The sequence below is a fragment of the Oncorhynchus keta genome, chromosome 20 (genome assembly GCF_023373465.1).
Source record: "Oncorhynchus keta strain PuntledgeMale-10-30-2019 chromosome 20, Oket_V2, whole genome shotgun sequence".
Classification (NCBI taxonomy): Eukaryota; Metazoa; Chordata; class Actinopteri; order Salmoniformes; family Salmonidae; genus Oncorhynchus; species Oncorhynchus keta.
Window position 1 is genome coordinate 13731283 of NC_068440.1, and position 24696 is coordinate 13755978.

Genomic DNA, 24696 nt, shown 5'->3' on the forward strand with positions numbered 1-24696 from the left:
AAGGAAATGGATGTGAACAGGCTTTCTATCTGCCGGTAGAAGTTGTCCGTATGCACAGATCTAGAATCAGCATGCGTTCCCCAAACATGACCTTAACCATTAGGGGGAACAACGCAACATCAAGGTAAGCTCATCCTACTTTGCTTTATTATAGAGAGGAAGGCTCAGTAGATACATTTAAAGAACTGACCTTTAAAGGATTGAGTTGGGTGGAGCCAGTAGGCTAGAATGGGAAGGGCATGTTTGTGGGTGTGGTCATCTACTCTTTGGGATATATATGTTCTCTTTCTATCCCAGAGTTTGGTCTCTCTTCTGCTCTTTCTCCCTCCCTCCTTCTCTCTCTGTCTCTCCTATTCCACTGACTTGACAGGACTGTCCTGCACCCTTTATCCTTCTTTTCCCTCCTTTTCTCTGTCAAAAAGCCCAAAAGACCTTCATAAAAATGGAGGCAGTCAAGAAGAAGATGCTTATGTTGAAGCTGGATAAGGAGAACGCTCTGGACGCGGCAGAACAGGCCGATACCGACAAGAAGGCAGCCGAGGAGAGGAGCAAGCAGGTGGGCCCACCACATCACAGAGAGTGGGGGGATCCTCTATCATGGATGGGGACATGGGCACCTTGGGCAGTCAAATAGGCAACTATAGGTTACTACTACCCCAGGGAGCAAAACTGGTTGCAATGATGTCATTCTATCATGTTTCTACGTCATGGTCAGGTTGTATACCTATTGTACGGACTTTAAGGACGTTTCAGATATTTTTTAGTGACCAGAAAAAGATGTGTGGGTGTGTCACACATGGCATCCTAGTCCCTATTTTTTAAACTTATTTTGACCAGAGCACTAACTGAATTGTCTGTACAACTGGAAATCCAATTAACCACCAAGAAATGTCGTCATGATGGGGGGGTGGATGTCTTGAAAGGTGAAACGGCGTATTGGTTTCCATAATGTTGCTGTGTGTTTGGAAATGGTCTGCTTAGATACAACTCCGTTACAACTCCAAGGCCGGTCATCGATAGAGTTAGAAAGTAATTGGTCAAATAGATGTGACATTTTTTACCTATATTGTAATATACTGTGAAGGAATCATCTCACCTGCTTTTCTAGATGTGTTTGTAACAGATTTAATTATATTTTCTTAATTTTTAAAAATATTTTATTTTGAAGGGTTTTGTTTTACATTCATTTTATTCTTCTTGAAAATAAGGTAACAAGTTCATGACATTACTATAAATACTAGAGGTTAGAATATGGTTAATAATAGGACAGAGTTGACAAGACTTAACAACTGAGTCCAAAGTGACCTCTGTCCCCCAAAAAATGACAACCGGAAAATTCTAAACCATGCCAAGACAACTTGAGAGAAACGTTAGACCGTATTTCTCTCGTTAGCGAGGCCAGACAAGCTGTCAGTCAAGGCTGGATGGTTTAGCTAGTGATCTCTCCACAGAGAAATTGCGAAGGGCAAGACACTAGGATGGAATACGATGGTGGATCCTTTCACTGAGTGATTGTTAGGGGATGTTACCATCCAGAGTGAGTATTTATATCTCGATGTCATTGAAGTGGAACCATGGCAGGCATGTCCACCAGGCTTTAGGTTACTTGCGACAAGAGGACAGGTGAGGTGGCTGCAGACATGGGTTCAAATAGTATTTGTTTTATTTCAAATACTTTTAAAACTTTCCTGGCACATTGGAGCCAATGGAATAGTCCCAAAAGTGTCAAACCAGTCCATTTGCCACTCCACGAAGGCTCAAGCGCTAAAATGATTTGTAAGAAGACAAATACTATTTGAAGGCCTGGGTGACAGTCAAGATGGCTTGATGAATGGAGATGGAAAAGGCTATGAGGCTATCAGTTAATGAATACTATTTTCACACTATTAAGCCGAGCTTTACTGTGCTGGCCTGGTTATGTATCCACCGTAGTTGCTGGAACAGTGCTGGAAAGGTCAAGGTGAAAAGAAAATAGGTCCACACCATAGTGTGAAAAGAGTGTACAAATCTCAACCACCCTTTCTCCATATCTCTTTCCTCTTCTTGCCCTCCCTCCCTCTCTACTTACTTCCTTCTCTCACTCACTCTCTCTCAGCATGAGGATGAGTTGCTGCAGATGCAGAAGAAGCTGAAGGGGACTGAGGATGAGCTGGACAAATACTCTGAGGCCTTGAAGGATGCCCAGGAGAAGTTGGAGGTTGCGGACAAGAAGGCCGCAGATGTAAGTGTGTTGCATTCATCCACAGTCTTACAGGTCTAGTATCAGATTACCCAACCCCATTTCCTAACCTTAAGTATTAAGAGGACGATAAAATACAGTAGCTGACCCTTGACCAGTGGTTAGGTGCAACATCTACCAACTTGTGTTAGCTCCAAGAACTGATGCCTTGGCTATTTGTTACGTTACATGGTCTTGAGTAGCAGGGATGATCCTTGTTTGACACCAGGCCGGTCACATTGGTGCCATGGCCTGGATGCTGGGGTTGCTTTGGATGATGCGAAGATTGAAGAGGTGGTGGAATTGGTCCAATGATCATCATCAGCAGCAGAGGGTGTAGAATAGGTCTGCCTTAGAAAGTCCCAAAGTTATAATAGGTTAGAGATAAGAGCTTTGAACCCGGAGCGATGCAGGTTCTGTGCAGGAGACCCATTAAGGATTTACCAAGCTTGAAGGTACCAGAAGCCTCATACCTGCTCATATTACATAGTGTATGACAAAGCAAACACACTTGTGCTATGAAAAAAACAATCTGCTCTTACAGGGTTAGACGAGTTTAGACCACAGGTGGTTAAACCTAGTGCCTGGTGTCTCCCCTAGCTCCCATTCCTTTCATTCGCTCCGCTCACCCATCCAGTGCTACTGCTATTTCATCCCCATATTCTGACCATGGTATCATCCAATCGAGCTATGACTATCCCACCAATGAATATCCCACCTATGACTATCCCACCAATGAATATCCCACCTATGACTATCCCACATGCTATAATTTTAGGGACAATAAACATCGATATTCTTACTAGAGTAGCATTCATCAAGTCTGGTCTTGGGGACCCACAGGGTGTGCAGGCTTTTGTTCCAGCCCAGCACTAACACACCTGATTTAACTAATCAATAAGACCTTGAGTTGAATCAGGAGTGTTGGTGCTGGGCTAAAACAAAAGCTTACAGACCCTGTGAGTCCAAAGGAACAGGAATGACATACACTGGAAATAGTTGCTGTTATGGTACTAGCGATAGAAACACAAGACACTAACCAACTCCAAAGACTTTTTGAGCAACAGATAATATACCCATTCAGACTTTCTGAACAACACATGACATTTGGATTCATGAGCCATTGTGCCTTTACCCATAAATTGCCAAAAAAGGCCTGCTTTAGTTTGGCCAAGGAGTATGTGAAAACCACAGGGCCATGCCTGTTTCTGGGATGATAATTTAGTGACAGTTTGACTGCCACTTTTGGTCCCCTTTGTTGGCAGTTCGTTTTATGCAGTAACCCGCTGGAGTTAAGGGTTAACTCTAGTGCTAGGAAGCTAAGATACAATTCAAAGGTTTGGTTATCATGCGCATTTTGGAATGTGCGCACAGACTTTACTATCTGAACGCTTCCCAAAGAATGGAATAGAATATAATAGACCCTTATTGTCCATTTGCACAGATGTTATTTTTGCTGTGACAGTACACAACCTACACAGCAGGCTGGAAGCAGCACAGGGTCAGCAACAGAGCAGAACTACAGGATTAGTTTGGGGTTTAAGGGCTTTGCTCAAGGGCACAGTAACTGTAGATGGCATGTGTTATTGATGCCTGCAATTCTCCAGTTGCCAGCTCACTTTTTCAAGTCAGCACTGGGATTCGGACCCGCAAACCTCCTGTTACCGACCCGCCTCTCTAACCTTGAGGCTACCACGGCCAAGACTATACTTGGGTTGCAACTCTCTATTCTTGGGTTGGCAATCTCTCCCTCTTTCTTCTCTTTACTCTTCTTGTGGTTTAGGTATCTTTTTCTCCAACAATGTAGGTCTCAGTAATTCTCTATTTCTCTCTCTCTCTCTCTGTATTTCGCCTAGTTGACTGTAATGAAGTACGTTTCTCCAGACTTTAGATATAGAACAAACAGCAGCTGTCATCACAATCATTTGTCTCAATAGAGAGAATGCATGGAATGACCATGTTGAAATACCAGAGGGGCTTAGGTTTGTGTGCGTGCGTGCGTGTGTGTGTGTGTGTGTTTTACAGTAAATAGGTATTGTGTGGTGCCTTGGAGTGATGATTACCCAATGATTTGTATGGTTTATAACAAGCCAAGGTCATTACGGGTGTTATGTGCTCTTGCGTGGTCTGTCTGCCCTACACTGTCTGTACAGTTATGTGGTAAAATCATGTGTGTGTTTTTCATCTTTGCAAGCTTCAAGTCCGTATTGTGTGTGTGTGTGTGTGTGTGTGTGTGTGTGTGTGTGTGTGTGTGTGTGTGTGTGTGTGTGTGTGTGTGTGTGTGTGTGTGTGTGTGTGTGTGTGTGTGTGTGTCTGTGTCTGTGTCTGTGTCTGTGTCTGTGTGTGTGTGTGTGTGTGTGTGTGTGTGTGTGTGTGTGTGTGTGTGTGTGTGTGTGTGTGTGTGCATTTTCGTGAGTGAGTATACCTTCGAAGACACCTTTCTTTGAATACACCTCTCTGTCTTGTCCTTGTGCATATGTGTGAATTCCAGGTATATTCGTCTGAAAGGGGACCAGACACCTATGTAAAATAATCTCTTCTCATGAGCCATCCTATATGAGGAGTGTATAGGGGATACAAAGGCCATGACCACAAGGTTATTTCCATTGAGGGGGCGGGGTGAGGTTTAGTGGTCTGAAAGGGGGACAGAATGGGGCATAACAGAAATACCAGAGGAGGGGGATGCCAATGGGACAGACTTACTAAACAAACAAAAAAACATTCAACTTTATATACTGGATACACCCCCCTCCGTATGTATTTGGACAATGAAGCTCCATTTTTTCATTTGGCTCTATACTCCAGCATTTTGATTTGAGTTCAAATGTTTCCTATGAGGCGACAGTACAGAATGTCACCTTTTATTTGAGAGAATTTTCATACATTTGCCGTTTAGAAATGAAAGCACTTTAAATATCTAGTCCCCCCATTTGAATAAGTGTTTGGACAAATTTCACTCATAGTGTATTAAAGTAGTCAAAAGTGTAGTATTTGGACCCATTTTCCTAGCACGCAATGACTACATCAAGCTTGTGACTCTAAAAACTTGTTGGATGCATTTGCAGTTTGGTTTAGTTGTGTTTCGGATTACAGTACGTTTTGCCCAAAAAGTAACTGAATGGTAAATTTGATTGGAAACAACAATTGAAGATATTTCTGAACACTTCTACATTAATGTGGATGCTACCTTGATTACAGTTAATCATGAGTAATGATGATCATGCCCCCAAATTCATGAATAAAGATCATAACCTCAGAAAATGCTAACCTCCCCTTCTTGGTAATGGTGAGAGATTAGCATTTTTTGTTGTAGCGTCTGAACGGCATCTCGCTTATCATTATTCATGATTAAATCATGATTTTTTTCTTAATCATGGAAATATCAGGATTAATTTAGGTGTTCAGAAACATCTTATGACTCAATTAGAAAGAAAATGACTCCATTCACCATTCAGTTACTATTGGGCAAAACATAACCCAAAACAAACTGCAAATGGATACAACACGTTTGTAGTCACAAAACTTGATGTAGTCATTGTGTGCAAGAAACATGGAACCAAATTCTATACTTTTGACCGCTTTGATACATACATAAGTGAATTGATCCAAATACCTATGACTTCACAAGGGTGGACCAGACACATAAAGTGCTTCATTTTTAAACGGTAAAACAGATATGTATCAAAATACCCTCAAATAAAAAATTCTGTACTGTCGCTTCATAAAACATTTGATCTCAAATCTGAAATTCTGGAGAATAGAGTTAAATTCAACATTTTAGCTTCACTGTCCAAATACATACGGAGGGGAGTGTACTTTTGCCTGGTTACCCAAACTCCTTGCTCCGGCCAAACGCTACGCCACGCCCACAAACGTCAGTTTCTTCTCCGGAATGAGTTTGGATCTGAGTACCTCCCCAACCCTACACCGAATGCGAACACTTTGGGGCCATCTCATTGGTCCGGAAACCGATGGCTTGTGCCAGAGTAAGAACATCAGTTGGAAAGTGGCGGTTTGAAAATTTGTCATTGGCTTTGATACTGGTTATAGAAGATCCAATCGCTGAAAACTTTGTTTTGTACAACACTCCTTGTGCCCTATTACCAGAAATTACTTCAATGATGACATCCTCAGACTAAAGTACTGTATGTAGCAAACGACAAAGAAGAGGAAGAATTTAGTGTGAGTGGTCAGGTTAAGTGTACTTTACCCTTTCATCCAATTACTTATCTTCTTAATTAATATGGATTTACCTTTAAGGTCTACCTTATACATTTCTTAATAACATGTATTTCTATATTATATGGGCCCCCACTTTCTGTCCCCTCTACCTGGGTATGTCCTAAATATCTCCCCCAGAATAGAATAATTGTTCCATAGAGACAACTAGATTAGTGTGGAGCAATAGTGCCAAAGAGATTAGTGAAGGGCATTTGTCCCTAAAGTGTAACCAGATCTCTCCAAATGTTGCTCTGCTCGCTCTTTCTCTGTGTGTGTGTGGTCCTTTTGAGTGTGCAACGTGTGTATTTGTGTGTGTGTCAGTGGAGGCTGCTGAGGGTAAGACAGCTGATAATAATGACTGGAATGGAGACGATGGAATGGTATCGAACACATCAAAGATGTGGTTTCCATGAGGTTGATACCACTCCATTGACTCTATTCCAGCCATTATTATGAGCCATCTTCCCCTCAGCAGACTCTATTGTTGTGTGTGTGTGTGTGTGTGTGTGTGTGTGTGTGTGTGTGTGTGTGTGTGTGTGTGTGTGTCCTTTCCAGTGGCATTAAGTCTCAGAGGAGTCAGAGTTCTAAGTCGTTGGGATAAACCTTTCCTTGACCTACGTGGCCCGTCTGCCTCTCTCCACATGCTTGTGATTAGTGTCATAATAAGACACGCAAAAGGACAGTTTTATGACTGCCTGAGTATGCCTAGCTCCATACGCACTAAATCACGGGCACACAGTTTTCAGCAAGAGGGTAAAGAGCAACACAATCTTCACACATTAAGGTGCTCTCAAAGCACCGCTACTTAACCAGCGGCTAATGGCTAAAACAAATGTGCATTTAACTCCTGCTGAAGGCATAGGGTGTTTCTCAAAATAAATACTACCGTGCTCCAAGCAAGTCCAAATCAAAGTATGGTAAATGGAACACAGAGGGTACTTCTCATATTCTCAAATGAATTTAGATATTTTTACCTGCCTACATACCATAGATTGCGAGCCCATAATAAGTCAATAGGGCTAACTGGCTAGCTACTACTGTTATCTAGCCAGATAGCCACAAATAATTGCTAGCTAGGTACCCACGAAGAATTGACATCTATCTTGCATAATATTCGTTTTAGGTCAATTTTGCCTGTTAAGCTATTTGGTTAGCTACATTATTACGATTCACATATAGTTCGCTGATAGTTATGAAGTAAAACGGTTGCTTTGTGTATATCTTGTTAAGTCTCTATTTTGATTGTCCTGGCTGGAAGATGGTTCAGTAAATGGGTAAGTCCCAAGTCCATAGTAAGTCAATAGAGCTAACTGGATAGCTGGCTAGCCACAAAGAATTGGTAGCTACCCATGAAAAATGTACATATACCTTGCATAACATTAGTTTTAGGTCATTTTTTCCTGTTAAACTAACTTGTTAGCCACATTATTATGATTCACATATAGCTAGCTGATAATTATGAAGTAAAACTTTGCTTTGTGTACATCTTGTTTTGTCTATTGTTGCCATTGTCCTTGCTGGAAGAAGGTTCCGTGAATGGGGAGGTGAAGCATGAGGTAATACAGTAGGGAGAGTGCGAGTGCTTCTCAAATGTAATGTTTTATACAATGGGTGGGTTTAATCCTGAATGATGATTGGTTAAAACCGCAATCCAGCCGGTGTCTATTCCACAAATGACCACCGGCTAAACCTATGAGTTTAAAATGCATATTTACTATATTCCATCTGACTGCGCAATCCACTGTCTCATCAGCACAGCCAGGCAATGTATACACAATATATAGATATTCAGCTCACATTTCTTTTAGACTCTTATTTTTCAACAGCGGATTTTATATAAACTTTGCTGTCTGTCTCTCCGACATTTGAAACATTGTTTCAATATTCAAATTCTCCAGCTGTCCTATAGTAATGAATGTGTCAGGATGAGACAGACAGATAGGCATCTTTTCTCAGCCAGTCGAAATCATGAATCAGCATAATTTTTATGGATATATACAAAGAACTATCAATAGACAACAGGTCAAACAAAACTAAGTGCAGCTAGTTTGAAGTCTTTCCAGCTTCAGTTTGAAGTGATCGTGTTAGATTTGTTGTTGGCTAGCTCCTCTGAACAACAGTGTCCTGACGAGAGAGCACATTTTATATGTCAGGTGATCAGGCAATATGGCAATGGAACATTTCGAACGAACGACCTGGGTTGCGTCTTTGGCAACTGAACCGATAGAACAAATGATCAGCCGGCTTGATTTGTGTCGGGACTATATCTGATGGAAGGATGAAATAGTATGAATAAATTCATCACAATAACGTTCTCAATTAAAATATGTCAATCATTATTTGAATATGTTGGTAACCCGTTGTATAAATGTGATAATGCCCTGGAAGCCGGTGTTTGGAGGATATATTGGCACGGTTTGCCGGCCCTCAACAAACAACACCTGTGCCAATATATCCTCCAAACACGGGCTTCTCTGGCATTATCACTTAATTATGCATTCTCCACACAAGAACCTACTCAAGAAAATGCACTTGGAGCATGACAGCGTGGGGCACTTTAGTATGCATATTGAGAAACACCCATTGTTTAGCACCTAGCTCCTACAAAAAGCTAACATTTTAGCATGTAGGCTACCACTACAGCCTATTTTAGTATTATATCTCCTGCTAACAGTTTACAGATTTTTCCATAACTTGTGCTAACTAATAATCCCTTGCTAACTGACCATTTTAGTATAGAAATAGCAAATGTGTGGCTTTGGAAGAGCCCAGTGATTTGCCACAATATTGCAGTCAAACTGTGTTTGGCACACATTTTTTTGCCCTTTTTCGGCCAAAGCACATCATTCTTCACATCATATACATTCTATATCTTAATTTCAGTCATTAAATAAAATCCTGAAATAGCCAAGATGTTGCCAAATTTGTATAATTTTTCAATAGACTTATAGTTAATAACAAACGTACGTCTAACGTCTAATTTGACCTATTTATACAATTATAAATTGAGAATCTGGGCATAGCAATGCAGAATCAATGGACAGCGACAGAAACTCAACGTCTATAGTTGGCTCACAGTGCCAAACGTTGTCTGGAGCGACACTTGGCGGTAACAACTGGAAGTGGACAATCAAGCCATTTACTGAAACCATTCGCGTTTCGAACAACACACGTTAGTTAGGCACCAAACGGAAGAAATCAAGGAGGGGACTACCTGGATTTGACCAATAAGAAACGCTTATTTTCTTTTTCTGTTGCAATATGTTTTCAGGTGTGACCTAATAAACACAATCCTGGTATTGACGGTGGATTGAGAGAGGAAGGGAGGGCCAGGAAATGATGACTACAGCAGGATTTCTCAGTACTCTGCATCTCAAGGCCTGTTTGAAACATAGTCGCCTCCACAGATGGGGTTATTCATTGAAACGAAAGTTCAATTTAATTCGAAATACTTATTTCATCTCACAAGGAAAGATTATTTCGGGCATAATTTAAATATCTAGGCCTGCTGCACAGGCTTGGCTAGGTGTGGCAAAAAAATGTAACCAATATTTTAATAGAAAAACAATATTGTATTTTAACGCATCGTTAAACCAACATATTACAAGACACAACTAATGTTATTGTTTTATATCACACTGAATTCACATAAATGGTTCACAAGTAGTGACTTGATGTGTGTGTGTGTGTGTGTTCTGGTGCATGTCTCGGCATCCTCCAGTTGTGAAACATGAAGGAATTAAGAAACCGTCATATTCTGTGTCTGGAGGGCTTTGGAACAGGCTTCAGGTACGATGTGATGACAAGCAAAAAATGTACACATACCAAGCCCATACTGTAGTCACACACGATGAACAAGTAGACACACAATACCAAATAGCCTGTAGATAGAAGGAACACACACACGTACAACGTTTACACAAATGTTTACTACATCGTGATTTAGTGATTACATTCTCATGCAGCTGAAAATTGCATTCCACTTGTATTAGACTCTAGACAGGGTATAGATACAGTGTGACATATCAGCTCGCAGACAGAATGGTGGCTATGTCAAACGTTCACACCATACACGAACAGACACAAATAAATAACCTAATCAATTTAGATAAAATACTGGGGGGATCATACACGCACACTACCTGCAGCCTAGGTTGGTTTCTGTTAATAAAAGCTGAAGTTTCCCAAATATACCCCCATATATGGACTTTCTCAAATGCTACCCCGGGAGTGGCTTGGAATGCGAGTGATTTTATAAATTGTACGTCACTTTACCTGATCAGGACACGAAAAACAAGGAGTGCCTTCCTGTCGAAGAGACATCGTGCTCAATGCGCTGACAGGGGATCATTTTTGCTTTTCGTCTTGGGACCAACTAGTTCTAGGGGCAGACTCTGGATCAGCATTCCAGTCAATTGTCTACACTCGACTGGGTGTGGCGCAAGCCGGAAGTGGGTTGAAAAGGAAAGAGAAGGGGAACCGAGCCGGCATAGTGATTTGGAGACAGGGGAGGGAGAGACTGGACCGCACAGCACAGCACATCTCTTGTCAAGGCAATTTTTAATTCGTTTGTTTGAATGAGTTTAAATTAGAACCGCGCGCAATTGAAAGAACCCCCCCCCCCCCATTTTCGAAAGCGGAAGCCAATGAATTAGGTTTGCTACTTGCCACGTCTGTAGAAAAAACATTTTAGCTGATTTGTAGCAGCAGGATAACTATCTAAACCATCTAACACAGGGTTAGGCTAATTTTAAAACATTTTACTAAAGTAGGTTAGAACTGTCAAATTTTAGTGCGTTATTGAGTCTGCTGTTAGGAGGAATAACGTATTTTCACGCCACTAATCTACTACAAACAACGTTTTCCCGTCTTGGTGGGGCGTTGCTGCTTTTTTTTCTTCATTTCAGGACAACTCCAGCTGAAGTCGAAGTTCTAAGAAACGTTTTAGAGAAGGAAAAATCTAACTAGGCTTAGCCTACGCTCGCAAACAAGACAATGTCTGGAAACAACAGCATCGACGCGGTTAAGCGAAAGATTAAAGTTTTACAGCAACAGGCAGATGAAGCCGAAGAAAGAGCAGAAATTCTTCAGAGACAGGTCGAGGTGGACAAAACATCAAGAGAACAGGTAAGGATATTCAGGAATCAACATTCGTTTAGGCATTTCGACAAGATGTGCACGTCGATAGGTCTACATTGTTTCGATGTACGAAGTGCGTTGATGGTGCACTTTAAAAAGACACAATGTAGCCTACCACTGGGTCGTGATTCATGCATTTACACCTCCGCCCTACAAGAATTGGGATTTGCCAATTCGATATAGGTACGACCGGAAGTTACTCTTTGTAGCAGGTTAGGACGGACAGTTGTAACCAACATTCTTCTGTTACTTTACCCAGCCAGGGATGGGGGGGGGGGGACTAAATGCTAGACAAAGATGTATAAACCATATTACTTTTATTTCCTAATTTATTTAAATATAATACACGTATTTTGCCTTTTAAAAACCAAAATGTGTTTGCAAGTGGTCTCCGTGACGGTTACAAAAACGTGACTGATAAAAGTCCGAGGTAGAGAGTTTTTACATTTTTCTCCTATTTATGCGTTGGCCACGATTATAGCCAACAACGTTATTTGGTTGTGAGGTACGGAATATGAACATTTAAGTGAGATTTTCACCGGACAGGTACTTTAACAGAAAGACACGGATGGGATTTGATTTAATTCCCAGGGTGAACCGGGCTAGTGTTTATTGCATTCGTTTTGGAATCAGTTTGCCTTCTGGATGTGAGCAAAGTCCCCGTTTTTGCCGATGGCAAAGTTTGTTCAAAACGAAAGTGATGTATTTATTAAGCACTTGTAGGAATGAGTTGGATTCTGTTTTCCACATGCAAAAGTAATTGCCTTTCATAACGTTTTACCTGCCTTCCCAGTGAAAACTAGTTAGAAATTTCAAATATTTACTTTGTGGACAATAGATGCACCGTGCTGCCCATTTGACGTCAACGTTACTGTTTGATTTGAGATGGGCTGCTCCTGCCACGCGTTGGCCCGATGACGTGATGGGCCATTGCCCGGTTCAACGAATGGCCTGTTAACTACACCTTCCTACAATGTTCCACAGTTCATGCTTGATAGAGAAGTTGTGTTGAGCTCACGGGGGAAAAACTAACTAAATGCAATTAAAATAATTGACCTTATGTTGGTCAATTAGTTATAAAAAAAAAAAAAGCTAAAATAAACCAGAATTTCAGCACTAATTAAACTCTGATTGCAATGAAAGTTCGTCTGGACCATTGAGAAGGAAATTGTGACCCCATGCATTTCACCACCTCGCATTAGACAGAAAGCATGGTAGGCGTACAGCTAAAGAGTAGAGGCCTTTAGCTTGATATGGCTAGTCTTTAATGCGTGTCAATGTCTCTCCCCTCTTTCTCATCTGTCCATCTAGGGCCATCTCTTCTTCTGTCATCTGTCTGTATACCTGGGTACACGAGCAAATTGTTATAGCCAGTCTAGTGACCTCTATTAAATGAAGGTTAACCATGAACACTAACAAGAAATTGGTAGGATAACATTTATGCAGATTGTCTTTCCCCCACAATATATTTTCATTGGAGAATACAAGGTAACAGATATTGTATGGTTGAAATGTTGTGCTACACTGAACATGAACTGTGTACTGGATGGCTGTGTTGAGAAAATCAAAGTGAAAGAATGGCCATCTGACTGGAACATTGTCTAGCCTCGTATCGGTGGACGAGGTGTGATATGATGCCATGTTAAGTGCTTTGACCACTAGAAAAAACACTATATAAGTCCTATATGACGGCATATACAAACAATTCTGTACTGTATGTTCTGCTAAATGACTTAAATGTAAATGTAAATGTTCTAAGCAGGGTAGGGGTAAATTCCATTTAAATTTGGGCAGTATACTGACATTTGGAGCAACCCCCCCCCCGATACAGGCTGAGGCTGAGGTTGCTTCCCTGAACCGGCGTATCCAGCTGGTTGAGGAGGAGTTGGACAGGGCCCAGGAGCGACTGGCCACTGCTCTGCAGAAACTGGAGGAGGCAGAGAAGGCTGCGGACGAAAGTGAGAGGTCAGTGGGACACATTCACAAAAAAGGGAAAAGAGGCCCACACACTAATGCTCCAAACACCACCGTTTAAAGGGATACTTCTCCAGAGTCAGGTTAACTCGTGGATACCATTTTATGTCTATGTCCAGTATGAAGAAAGTTAGTGCTAGCGCAATTACTGGAAGTCTTGTCTGCTAGCATGCTACAACATGTATTTAGTATTGCCCACATTATGTACAACCAGGGCTTTCTCTAAGGCAACAAAGTCCGATTTGTATCTCTAACATAACCTGGTCAACTGTTGGGAATGGCTTACGTAAGTGTCGTCTGCATTCATTTACATACACTTGTGAATGTGTGAAATAGGACAAGTATAAGCACCCACTAAATTATTTATTAGTGTAATAAAAGGCCCTATGCTGCAATGAAGTGTAACTTTTCAACATTGGCTCTGTGAAGTAAGACAACATATTGAGAAAAGGGGTCTTGGCCTTGGTCGTTATGGTCTTTACCTTGTCAGTTTATCATCGTTGTTGGTCAGGAAGTGAAAGCACATAGCAACGATGGCACAGACAAAAGGGGAAACCCAGACACATCACAGGGGTGTAAATCTGTTTAAAACTTGCCTTCAAATATGGTGATAAGAAGTCCAGTGGCGGGAAGTGGGGGAATATGGCGCTACATGAAACTTCGCCAACAATTGTTTTGTTGATGAAATATTGTTTTCTGTACCTGAAACTAAAATATGTTACGAACAGATTGAACAAAGTATACAAAAAATATATATATTTTTAAGTTTAGGAGTGCAAGGGTGAATTGAGTTATTGCACACATGCACTTCAGACTATTCCCCAACAGAAATATGTGAATACTTGCTTAAATGCGCAAATAGGATTTCACTAGCTCTTGCTTGGCTCTTCCCACCTTGCTTGTTCTGCCCGTTGTACTTCATTTGCTCCCATTGTAAATGACGCAGATGATTAATCTTAGGTTAGTTACCAGTATCTTTGACGATTGTCTGTCTCTCTCCACATGAGTCATTATTGGCCCAGCCAATAATGTTAATTGATTGGATGCGTTTTCTTTGACGCACTTGAGTTTCTCCCTCTGTTGTCCCTCCCAGACTGTGAAATGTAGTGTCACATGCTGCTGACAGTGTAAATATTAAGAGTGTGTTTAGTTTGACAAATATCCAAAGTCTAATATCCAGTATTGGCCTATTACCACAAAATGGTAGCCTCTTAAGTTAGGATAGGCCAAACAAATCTCTACACGATACAATACGTTTAATGTGTGCCTGTGTTGGTTCCAGGGGCATGAAGGTGATTGAGAACCGAGCCCTGAAGGATGAGGAAAAGATGGAGCTACAGGAGATCCAGCTGAAAGAGGCCAAGCACATTGCTGAGGAGGCCGATCGCAAATACGAGGAGGTAAGGATATCACACACGGCAGAGTTCTCAGAATGAACAGAACTGCCTGCTGTGCCTGAACTAGCCTTGGATAGTTGCGCAACATTTCTGGGAGAAGGTAATGTTAGGTAATACAATACGTGTGTTAAAATTGGTACGATCATGTACACACACGCCATGCTGCTTCAGTACTACCTCATAAGCACACACACACACACACACACACACACAGAGTAATGTCCTCATCGAGACACAAAGTGAATGAGGTTATCACATACCTTTCCTCTCACGCGAGGCTGTAAGCTCACTAGTACAGTTTTGGCCGACATGTACATAATTTATATCCAAAATGGGCGTCTCTCCCCACACATACATCACCTGTACACCATCTGCGCCAATCTTGAGAGCAATTGTTTCCGTCTGCAACTGGCACTAAATAATCCTGTGCGTGTGTCTACAGGTGGCTCGTAAACTGCTGATCATCGAGGGGGATCACGAGCGCACAGAGGAAAGGGCAGAGCTTGCTGAGGCGTGAGTTGCCACATGATTGAACTGCACAATAGTAACACACACACATATACGCATAACTACGCTGGTGGTATGTTAACACCTGCTCAACACTGTCAAAGATTATTCTGTCAAATGATTTGGATATACTGACCTTTTCCCTCTAAGGAATGTACACACCTACACAGAATACTATCTAACATGTACTGCATTGTAGCTCTGTTGTCCTAAACATACTGTTGTCACACACCTACTACTCATGCAGAATGCAGACATGCATTGTGAATTTTCACGTAGATTATTTTTGTGAACTATATTTAAACAATTCCTCGTCTCCATCATTATTATACCAGGCCAGAGTCTAATGCATTGTTAGAGGTTCAAGCGGCAAAGCTGGACCACACAATGTCATGCAGTGCCATGCCAATTGGCCACATTGTGGCGCTATAACAAGTTATGGAAGATGAACATTTTTAAAGGTCACGCCCCTCACCCCGTTTGCGCTAGTGTGGGTAGCATCTCAAACATACTGACCAATAAACATTCAAGTGGGCTTGACCTGGCACATAAATGCATATTGTAACGCAGATGTGATTATTTGTATTGTAACAACTTGACACACGTTCATAACACTGTCAATACTCAACATATGCAAGCATTTTCAAATCGGTCACACTTATAACTCTTGATCTGATGAAATTTGGCACATGCTCAGGGATTTGAGTCTAGCTAACCTGCAGAGGATGGTTATCTTTGGCCGCATGGCGGCACTGGGACAGGAAAGAACATTCATGCAAGCTTATTGGCTTATAGCGGCCATGTTTGAGCGAGAGTCTTGGAAAACGTAGCGTTTTGAAGATTTGCGTCCAAAGATGCTATATACCAAATTTGGTGCCAGCGATTCTGGAGAAGACATTTTGAAGTAGTCAACATTATTACAAATTGTCCAAGATGCATCAAAAGCATAGTGCATGATCTGTTTTATGTTGAGTTCTGATATGTTAATTAAGCATGTTAAGGAGTACAGATGTTGCAAATCGTATTGCCATCTGTCCTATTTGTCCTGATGGTGGAGCTGTGGGTCCATAGCTTGAACCCTGCCATGGCTGCTTGAAGACAAAATAAAAAATACTGCTTAGTTTGCACTTTTGGGACTATTATATTGGTTTCATTTTATCAGACCAACGAAATCAAGCACAGCTCAAGTTTTTTGAATGCGTTTGATCCGGTTCTGCATTATACCTTTCCCACTCCCGGTATCATCCCAAACTGGCCCTATCCTCACTGTTCCCACAGCCATGAGAATAAATAAGTGTTTGCATAACAATGGTTCTGTATCCTAATGAGAAATTGACCTCCCTCTGTCTCTGTGCATGTTTCTGGGGTTCCGACCTAAATTCCACGCATGACCCCCTCCATGTTCCGCATGTTTATGCGTGATTCCGCCCCCTCCCTGCACTAACAGCAAAGCCAGGGCCCTGGAGGAGGAGCTGAGGGGTTTCGACCAATCTCTGAAGTCCCTGCAGGCCTCTGAAGACCAGGTAGAGAGTGCGCTTGTGTGTGTCTGGTGTGAATATATATGGTACACATGCCTATACTTCAGTGTGTGTAAGCTAAAAAGGAGGGTGTAGGGTGTCCACCCACTCTGGGCTGAGTGGGTGGAAACACGCTTTGGTGGTAACTTCACTGCCTTATGTTTTAAAATACATTTTAGAGACAACTATGATTATTCATGTTCTGAATCATTCAGTGTGGTCTTTCTCCGATAAGTCAGATTTCTTAACCTAATACATCTGATAATAAGCACCGAGCTCTGTTGAAATGGCGTGCAGGTTTCTCATAACTTTTGAGTATTCTACATTTTGTGGTCGTCTTCAAAGTTGTTTCTGCAGGTCACAATAAGCAAAACTGACACGGGCTGAATTAAATGCACTAATCTTTGAAAATATAAAGCTTGGTATACACTCAGTGCTCCTTTGACATTTCAGAGGTATGCTTGTTTTTTGTGGAATCTTCTAAAAAGAACAGGAATTTATGAAAAGCGAAAACTAAAATATAAAATAATACATGTCATGTCTCACTCTATCCATCTTACCTGTTTTTTTTTGTCCTGTGGACTTGAGAAGGATGACAAGCTCAATGGCAAAGGTAGCCAGTAGGCTACTTCTTACACAGAATCCAGCCTAGCTGATGCAATGCTGTTGTCCTTATTTTTGTTCTTGTTTTCCCCCCTCTGGCCTCTGTTTATTTAGTCACCGTAATTCTGGCCATCCCACTAGGGTAAAAACTCAAATTTATTAACATAAATTGACCCATTGGTCAAAATATTATTTTTTGATTGGACACCCTACTGTGTATTAGAGATCGACCGATTAATCGGAATGGCCGATTAATTTGAGCCGATTTCAAGTTTTCATAACAATCAGATGTATGTTTGGACAGTTTTTATTTTATTTTTTATTTTTACACCTTTATTTAACTATAAAAGTCAGTTAAGAACACATTCTTAGTTTCAATGATGGCCTAGGAACGGTGGTTTAACTGCCTTGTTCAGGGGCAGAATGACAGACATTTACCTTGAATCCCCTAGCTGACAATCTTGCAACCTTACAGTTAATTAGTCCAACATGCTCACCACCTGCTTCTCATTGCACTCCACGAGGAGCCTGCCTGTTATGCGAATGCATTAAGAAGCCAAGGTAAGTTGCTAGTTAGCATTAAACTTATAAAAAACAATCATAATCACCTGTTAACTACACATGGTTGATATTACTATATCTAGCGTGTACTGCGTTGCATATAATCAATGTGGTGCGCTTTCGCGGGAAAAGGACTGTCGTTGCTCCAACGTGTACATAACCATAAACATCAATGTCTTTCTTAAAATCAATACACAAGTATATATTTTTAAACCTGCATATTTAGTTATTGCCTGCTAACATGAATTTCTTTTAACTCGGTAAATTGTGTCACTTCTCTTGCAACAGAGTCGGGGTGTATGCAGCAGCTTGGGCCGCCTGCCTCGTTGCAAACTGTGTGAAGACCATTTCTTCCTAACAAAGACAGCTGACTTCGCCAAACGGGGGATGATTTAACAAAAGCGCATTTGCGAAAAAAGCACAATCGTTGCACGACTACCTAAACATCAATACACAAGTATATATTTTTAAACCTGCATATTTAGCTAAAATAAATAATAATAATAATTCATGTTTTGTTTTTTCGAAATGATAGTTTCCAGATTCAACCATATTAATGACCTATTGCTCATATTTCTGTGTTATGTTATAATTAAGTATGATTTGATAGAGCAGTCTGACTGAGCGATGGTAGGCAGCAGCAGGCTCGTAAGCATTCATTCAAACAGCACTTTAGTGCATTTGCCAGCTCTTTGCAATGCTTCAAGCATTGCGCTGTTTATGACTTCAAGCCTATCAACTCCCGAGATTAGGCTGGTGTAACCAATGTGAAATGGCTAGCTAGTTAGCGGGGTGCGCGCTAATAGTGTTTCAAACGTCACTCGCTCTGAGTAGTTGTACCCCTTGCTCTGCAAGGGCCGCGGCTTTTGTGGAGTGATGGGTAACGATGCTTCGAGGGTGGCTGTTGTCGACGTGTTCCTGGTTCGAGCCCAGGTAGGGGCGAGGAGAGGGACGGAAGCTATACTGTTACACTGGCAATACTGAAGTGCCTATAAGAACATCCAATAGTCAAAGGTATATGAAATACAAATGGTATAGAGAAATAGTCCTATAAATACTATTAACTACAACCTTTTTGAAATTTTTATTTCACCTTTATTTAACCAGGTAGGCAAGTTGAGAACAAGTTCTCATTTACAATTGCGACCTGGCCAAGATAAAGCAAAGCAGTTCGACAGATACAACGACAGAGTTACACATGGAGTAAAACAAACATACAGTCAATAATACAGTATAAACAAGTCTATACAATGTGAGCAAAACCTAAAACCTCTTACCTTGGAATATTGACGTCTCATGTTAAAAGGAACTACCAGCTTTCGTATGTTCTCATGTTCTGAGCAAGGAACTTAAAGGTTAGCTTTTTTACGTGGCACATATTGCACTTTTACTTCTCCGACACTTTTTTTGTGCATTATTTTTAAAAAATTATTTGAGGCTTAATTGATTTTTATCGATGTATTATATTAAGTTAAAATAAGTGTTCATTCAGTATTGTTGTAATTGTCGTTATTATAAATAAATTAAAATAGGCCGATTAATGGGTATTAACCTTATTTGGTCCTCCAATAATCGGTATCGGCGTTAAAATCCTAATCGGTCGACCTCTACTGTGAATATGTGTTGAGACTGTGTGTGTTTATGCTCAACTGAATAATGTGCTTTAGTGTAACCTACCATTGGTAGAACATCAGGCTTGAGATTTATGGATAGTATTGGAACTATTTATCTCAATAAGTGGACGGGGAAAGTGTTTCCTGTGTAAGGAGAAAGAAGTAATCGGACTTGTGGCCTCCGGACAAACGGGTGGTCCCCTTTGGATGACTCCAGGACTTGCCAACTTCAGCCTTCTCTTTCCTTACCTTGTCAGTCTCTACCTTGCCTCCCTTTCCCTTCCCTTCTCTTCTCTTAACCTGTTTGCATGAAATCCAGTGTGTATTAAGTGACATCCTACAGCTCTAAAGTCTATGGGAGAGTTCAGTTTCATGTTTAGTAGGATTGAAACTGGGTGAAATGGGAGATGCCTTCTCGACTCATCCAGTAACACACTTTAGTTTTCTGTTGCAGAACGTTTTGCTAAGGTGTGCCCTACTGAACACAACTCAGAATTTGACTCATGAGAACTCGAGCATGCACTACTCACTTTTTTTTAATGCCCTCATAAGGACATCTCCAGCCTAAAGCATGCCATTCTAATGACTGAACATTACTCATATAGCTTATCTTTCGTTAGGGATGTTGCTTAAACTGATTTCCTGTTGTGACATGTGGGCTCACTTTAATATGGAGATATGGTAGTGTCAAGGGTCTGTGACCGCCGCGGTCTGTGGTTAGCCTCGTGCCTTTTCTCTGCCGTTTCTGTCAAAGGGCACTCATTCTTCATGTTCCCTAACTACTGTATCTGTGCCACACCGCCAACTCTATTTCTGTCATCTCTCGCCATCAAATATCTTAAACCATATTGACGATGTTTTCACACTGCTGCTCTTTCTTTCCCTCCTTTTTACACTGCCCTCGTTACCCTCTGCCATCTCTCCTTGTTCTCTTGAAACAAACTCAATGGTGACCTCTCCTCAAATCCAGTAAATGTGCTGAACTGGAGGAGGAGCTGAAAAACGTCACCAATAACCTTAAGTCCCTGGAGGCCCAGGCGGAGAAGGTAGTGTGTGTGTGTGTGTTGGCATTTTACCTGGTTGTGTGAACCTCAAATTACACCAGCATGTTACCTGTGTGTGGGCATGTTTTTTTGTGACTATCTGAGCAAACAAATTTAGTAAGTAATGTGTTGACAAATGTCTTTGCACATGTTGCAGTTGATAGATAATAATGCATCTGTGTGAGCAGCATTTGAGTGCAGCTGCTGTATTCACCCTACACCAAAGGTTCTGTATTGACTCTGCCTTGAACAACATTGGTGGTGTGTACTACCTATCCATATAGCCCAGGCAGTTACCCTTGGGTTAATTGGTCTGTGTAGTTAATTGCTCTTTGGCATTTACCTCCATTCTAGGCTTGAATACCCCCTGCCCCTTCAAGACATCCATTCTTGTCATCAGTGCCCTTTACAGCCTATGTTTATAATTTCTAGAAAGGTCACACTTGCATGGAGTTAATTTAATCTCTATATTTCTGATTGGACCAAAGGCCTGCATGGACAAGCACCCCCATACTAAGTTTAGGCTTTGGTCTAATATAACATATAGATAAAATGTCATGTTACTCTTATGTCGAAGAGGCAATGGGGCCATAATGAATGGTTCCTTTTCACCCCCTTTGTAATTGTTATCTTCCAATGACCCAGCAGTGGAATGCAAATGCACACTTCTTCCAGGTCTGTGTTCATTAGGCACTAACCAGAAGAAAATACTGAAACGAGACTACTGGGACTTGTTTTTGGTTGCAAAACCTTTGAAGAAGGTTTTCCATTGACTTAATGAATACAACCCAGGTTTATGATTGTTCCCTCTACATTCTTGCATAAGCAGATGTACAGTAAACATCCCTACAAGTAAAGCTGTTTCAGTGGAATAAAGGTTAAATAAGTGGTATTCTACTTCCATCTTTTATGGACTGTATTGTTCTGGTATTCCTCCGTTATGTTTTACCGGTGGCCTGTCCAATGGGGGAAAATATTCAGAACTTTGGCAAAATAAATGTTTTGCATGGAAATGCTTCAATTTAATGTATTACGCAGGTTTTTTGTTGCCTAATCCATTTTATTTGGGTACATTTCATTTTGCTATCAGTGATTGGGCAATCGAGACACTGCAGTCCAACTGGGAATTGCAGTCTCAGCAAGCAAGTCACATGGGTTGTCATTGATATTTGTCTAATTATTGAACTAAATTCACATGCATAATAATGGCATGTTAAGAATCCTATTGCAGCATCGATAAACTGGTCTTTGACATGAGATTGGGGTGATGTGTTATGTTTGAGTCTGTGTGCTCTACATGCACTTTAAACTGACAATCCTATCTTCTATTACAGTACTCCCAGAAGGAGGACAAGTATGAGGAAGAGATTAAGATCCTGACTGACAAGCTCAAAGAGGTAAGTGGATAACCTGTAGAGCAGGTATCATCACTAGATTCACACGCGGGCTGATATTATTATGCTAATTGTTTTTGGAGTGAATGGTCAGGGGGCCGGACATGTTACAAATTTGTAGACTGCAAATTGACTGCAAAGAAGCCCAAACGGATATAAATCCTGACTAAAACAATAATTTCGATCCTTGCTTACGTTTGTATACGATCACATACAGTATCTCTATACGTGGGAATAGTTTGGAACATATTTCAAAAATAGAAATAGCTTGGCACTGATTTGCTAGGGTTTTTAGTCTTATGTCCAGCATTAAAATAAAATCTTGGCCCTCGGGTCACCAGTTGGGGAACTCTGATGTAGAGAATGGTAAAAAAGCCTCAATTTGGTAGATATAATTGCACATGGTTAACACTCTCAAGCAAAATTCAGGGAAGTCTAAGTTCAAGCGTCGTCTATGACGTCCCCTTATAGTATCTAGCTTGGCGTTTCGGGGCGATGAATGGGCGGGGTGGGGAAAGAATATTTATGTTCAATTCCTCAAGGAGATTTCTTTGATACTAGTTAATGGCTCATAGGTGGGTGTTTTTAGTTTCTGATCTGTTATTTGTCTGGATGTCTCGTTTTGTAGTTTGTCTTGTGCATTGCATTTGTTTGGTCCACTTTTTTTTCCTTCAGAAAGTGATAGTTTTGGTTCGGTTGCTTTTGTAGTCCCAAATTAACCTTTAGTCTAGGTTGTCTAGTATCTTGATTGAAGGCTTTGTTTTTGACTTCTCTTAGGCTGAGACTCGTGCTGAGTTTGCAGAGAGGTCTGTGGCCAAGCTGGAAAAGACCATCGATGATCTGGAAGGTAGGATCCAGCCACTTTGCCTTAACTCCTGTATTTCCCACTGCACTGTCTACAGGAGAAGTCCTGTTCTGGCTTAATCATGCTATTAGCATACATCATCACTTTCTCTTTGGCTGCTATTTCTTTCCCTCTCCTTTCTTTATACACCTTCCTATTCTTAAAAAAAAAATTGTATCCCTTCACTCTTTGGCCTCTCTGAACAGATGAGCTATACGCACAGAAACTGAAGTACAAGGCCATTAGTGAGGAGTTGGACCACGCCCTCAATGACATGACTTCCATGTAAATACAGGCCTACTGTGTGTGTGTGTGTGTGGTTGTCGTGCAGGGACTGGGGGGGGGGAGTTTGACTGCAACCCTAATATTCCCCTTCACTGAAGCCAGGTGTCCAGGAAAAACACCTGGCTCTACCACGTCACCTAACATTGCATTTCATTTGTTCAAATTTTTAAAGCACTGGCAGACCGTGACAAACTACATCATGCAAAAAGCAAAGCTTGAGTAAATGCTACAAAACCTGTCAACCAGGACTATTTATACTAAAATGTATTTTTGTGACCTAATAACTGTGTGATGTGAGTGGTGTGACATTAAAGGGTGGTTCATGAAGTCTAATAGCCGAATAACTGAATGCTTGCAATTTTACGTATCAACAATACACTAAACGTCCACAAGAATAGTCTGTGATACCCAATGGCTACTAATCGTAACAATGTAATGATTCTCAGAATCTGTAGTCACGGTTTCTCAACCCCTCTGTTTTCAGATAACGGGAAGCTCTCACATTGTGGTTTCAAGAATGTTGTCTCAGTCCTCCTGAACATCCATCTCGGGTGTGCAGTTCTCGCTCTCCCTCTTCTGTCAATATTCACTCATTCCTCATGTTGTTAAATCTGTTCCCTTTTTGTGCTTTTCACTCTATTGTCCTGTTTCTTTAGCCCCACTTACTCTCTCATTACTCTTTGTGACCCTCATTTATCCCTCCATCCCCTCACCTCTTTCCCCTCCTTTTGGGCAACAGTCATTGTATCTTTGGCTCACTGTATGCACTGTACTTGTTGTATTGCTATTTCCTCTTTTCTCCATCTTGCCTTCACACTGTTCTGTACTTTGTCTACACTCTGTACATGTGATTCTCGATAAACATTTAACAACTGGAGGAGGAATAACCTGTCCGACTACTTTATTCTCTTTTGGCCTGATCTGGCTAGGGTAGCTTCAAAGTGACAACAAACACAATTATTTCTGGTTCTCTTACCATGTGCACATTGTTTTTCCACAAATAGCTTTGTTAGAAATTGTACATTCTATTTGATTTAATGAGCAGAGGTGATGGCGCCTCCGCGTTTGTGTTTAGCATCATGCTAGCACTAGAATTAAGAACATACTTTAAGGGAAAAGCAGAAGACTTCATTAAACATGTGCCATCTGTATTTTGGTCATTTACTCATCTCGTGGCACTCTCAACAAGTTCATTCAAACAAGAGGTCAAGTAATGGATAGGTTTTGTTCACTTGTACAAGGAGATGTGTCACAAGGGTGCAATTTACAATACAGAGCTGATCAGCAGTGCAGCTTATGAGATATGAATGTGATTAGAGCCATTAAAGTAATTTCAATGTTAAAATCTTCCCCTTTTAGTGCCCCCCCATTCAGTTTTCT

The 24696-nt window shown here is 41.1% G+C and overlaps 1 protein-coding gene across 11 annotated transcripts in view; it reads left to right on the plus strand.

Annotated features, from left to right (window-relative positions):
- Positions 1 to 303: 303 nt before the first annotated feature.
- Positions 304 to 24696, plus strand: part of LOC118399439 (tropomyosin alpha-3 chain) — a 35332-nt gene continuing 10939 nt past the window's right edge. The window contains exons 1-10 of one of the 11 annotated variants that reach the window (XM_035795519.2): positions 304 to 556; positions 2096 to 2221; positions 13410 to 13543; positions 14835 to 14952; positions 15392 to 15462; positions 16904 to 16979; positions 22128 to 22190; positions 22965 to 23034; positions 23238 to 23316; positions 23801 to 24203. In XM_035795519.2, coding sequence (XP_035651412.1) covers positions 443 to 556; positions 2096 to 2221; positions 13410 to 13543; positions 14835 to 14952; positions 15392 to 15462; positions 16904 to 16979; positions 22128 to 22190; positions 22965 to 23034; positions 23238 to 23316; positions 23801 to 23804 — 855 coding nt within the window. In that variant the 5' untranslated portion in view covers positions 304 to 442 and the 3' untranslated portion in view covers positions 23805 to 24203. Of the gene's footprint in view, positions 557 to 2095; positions 2222 to 10830; positions 11567 to 13409; positions 13544 to 14834; positions 14953 to 15391; positions 15463 to 16903; positions 16980 to 20720; positions 20797 to 22127; positions 22191 to 22964; positions 23035 to 23237; positions 23317 to 23800; positions 24204 to 24696 lie in introns of those variants that run through there. The other 10 variants (XM_035795518.2, XM_035795524.2, XM_035795525.2 and 7 more) reach the window with 10 other exon arrangements.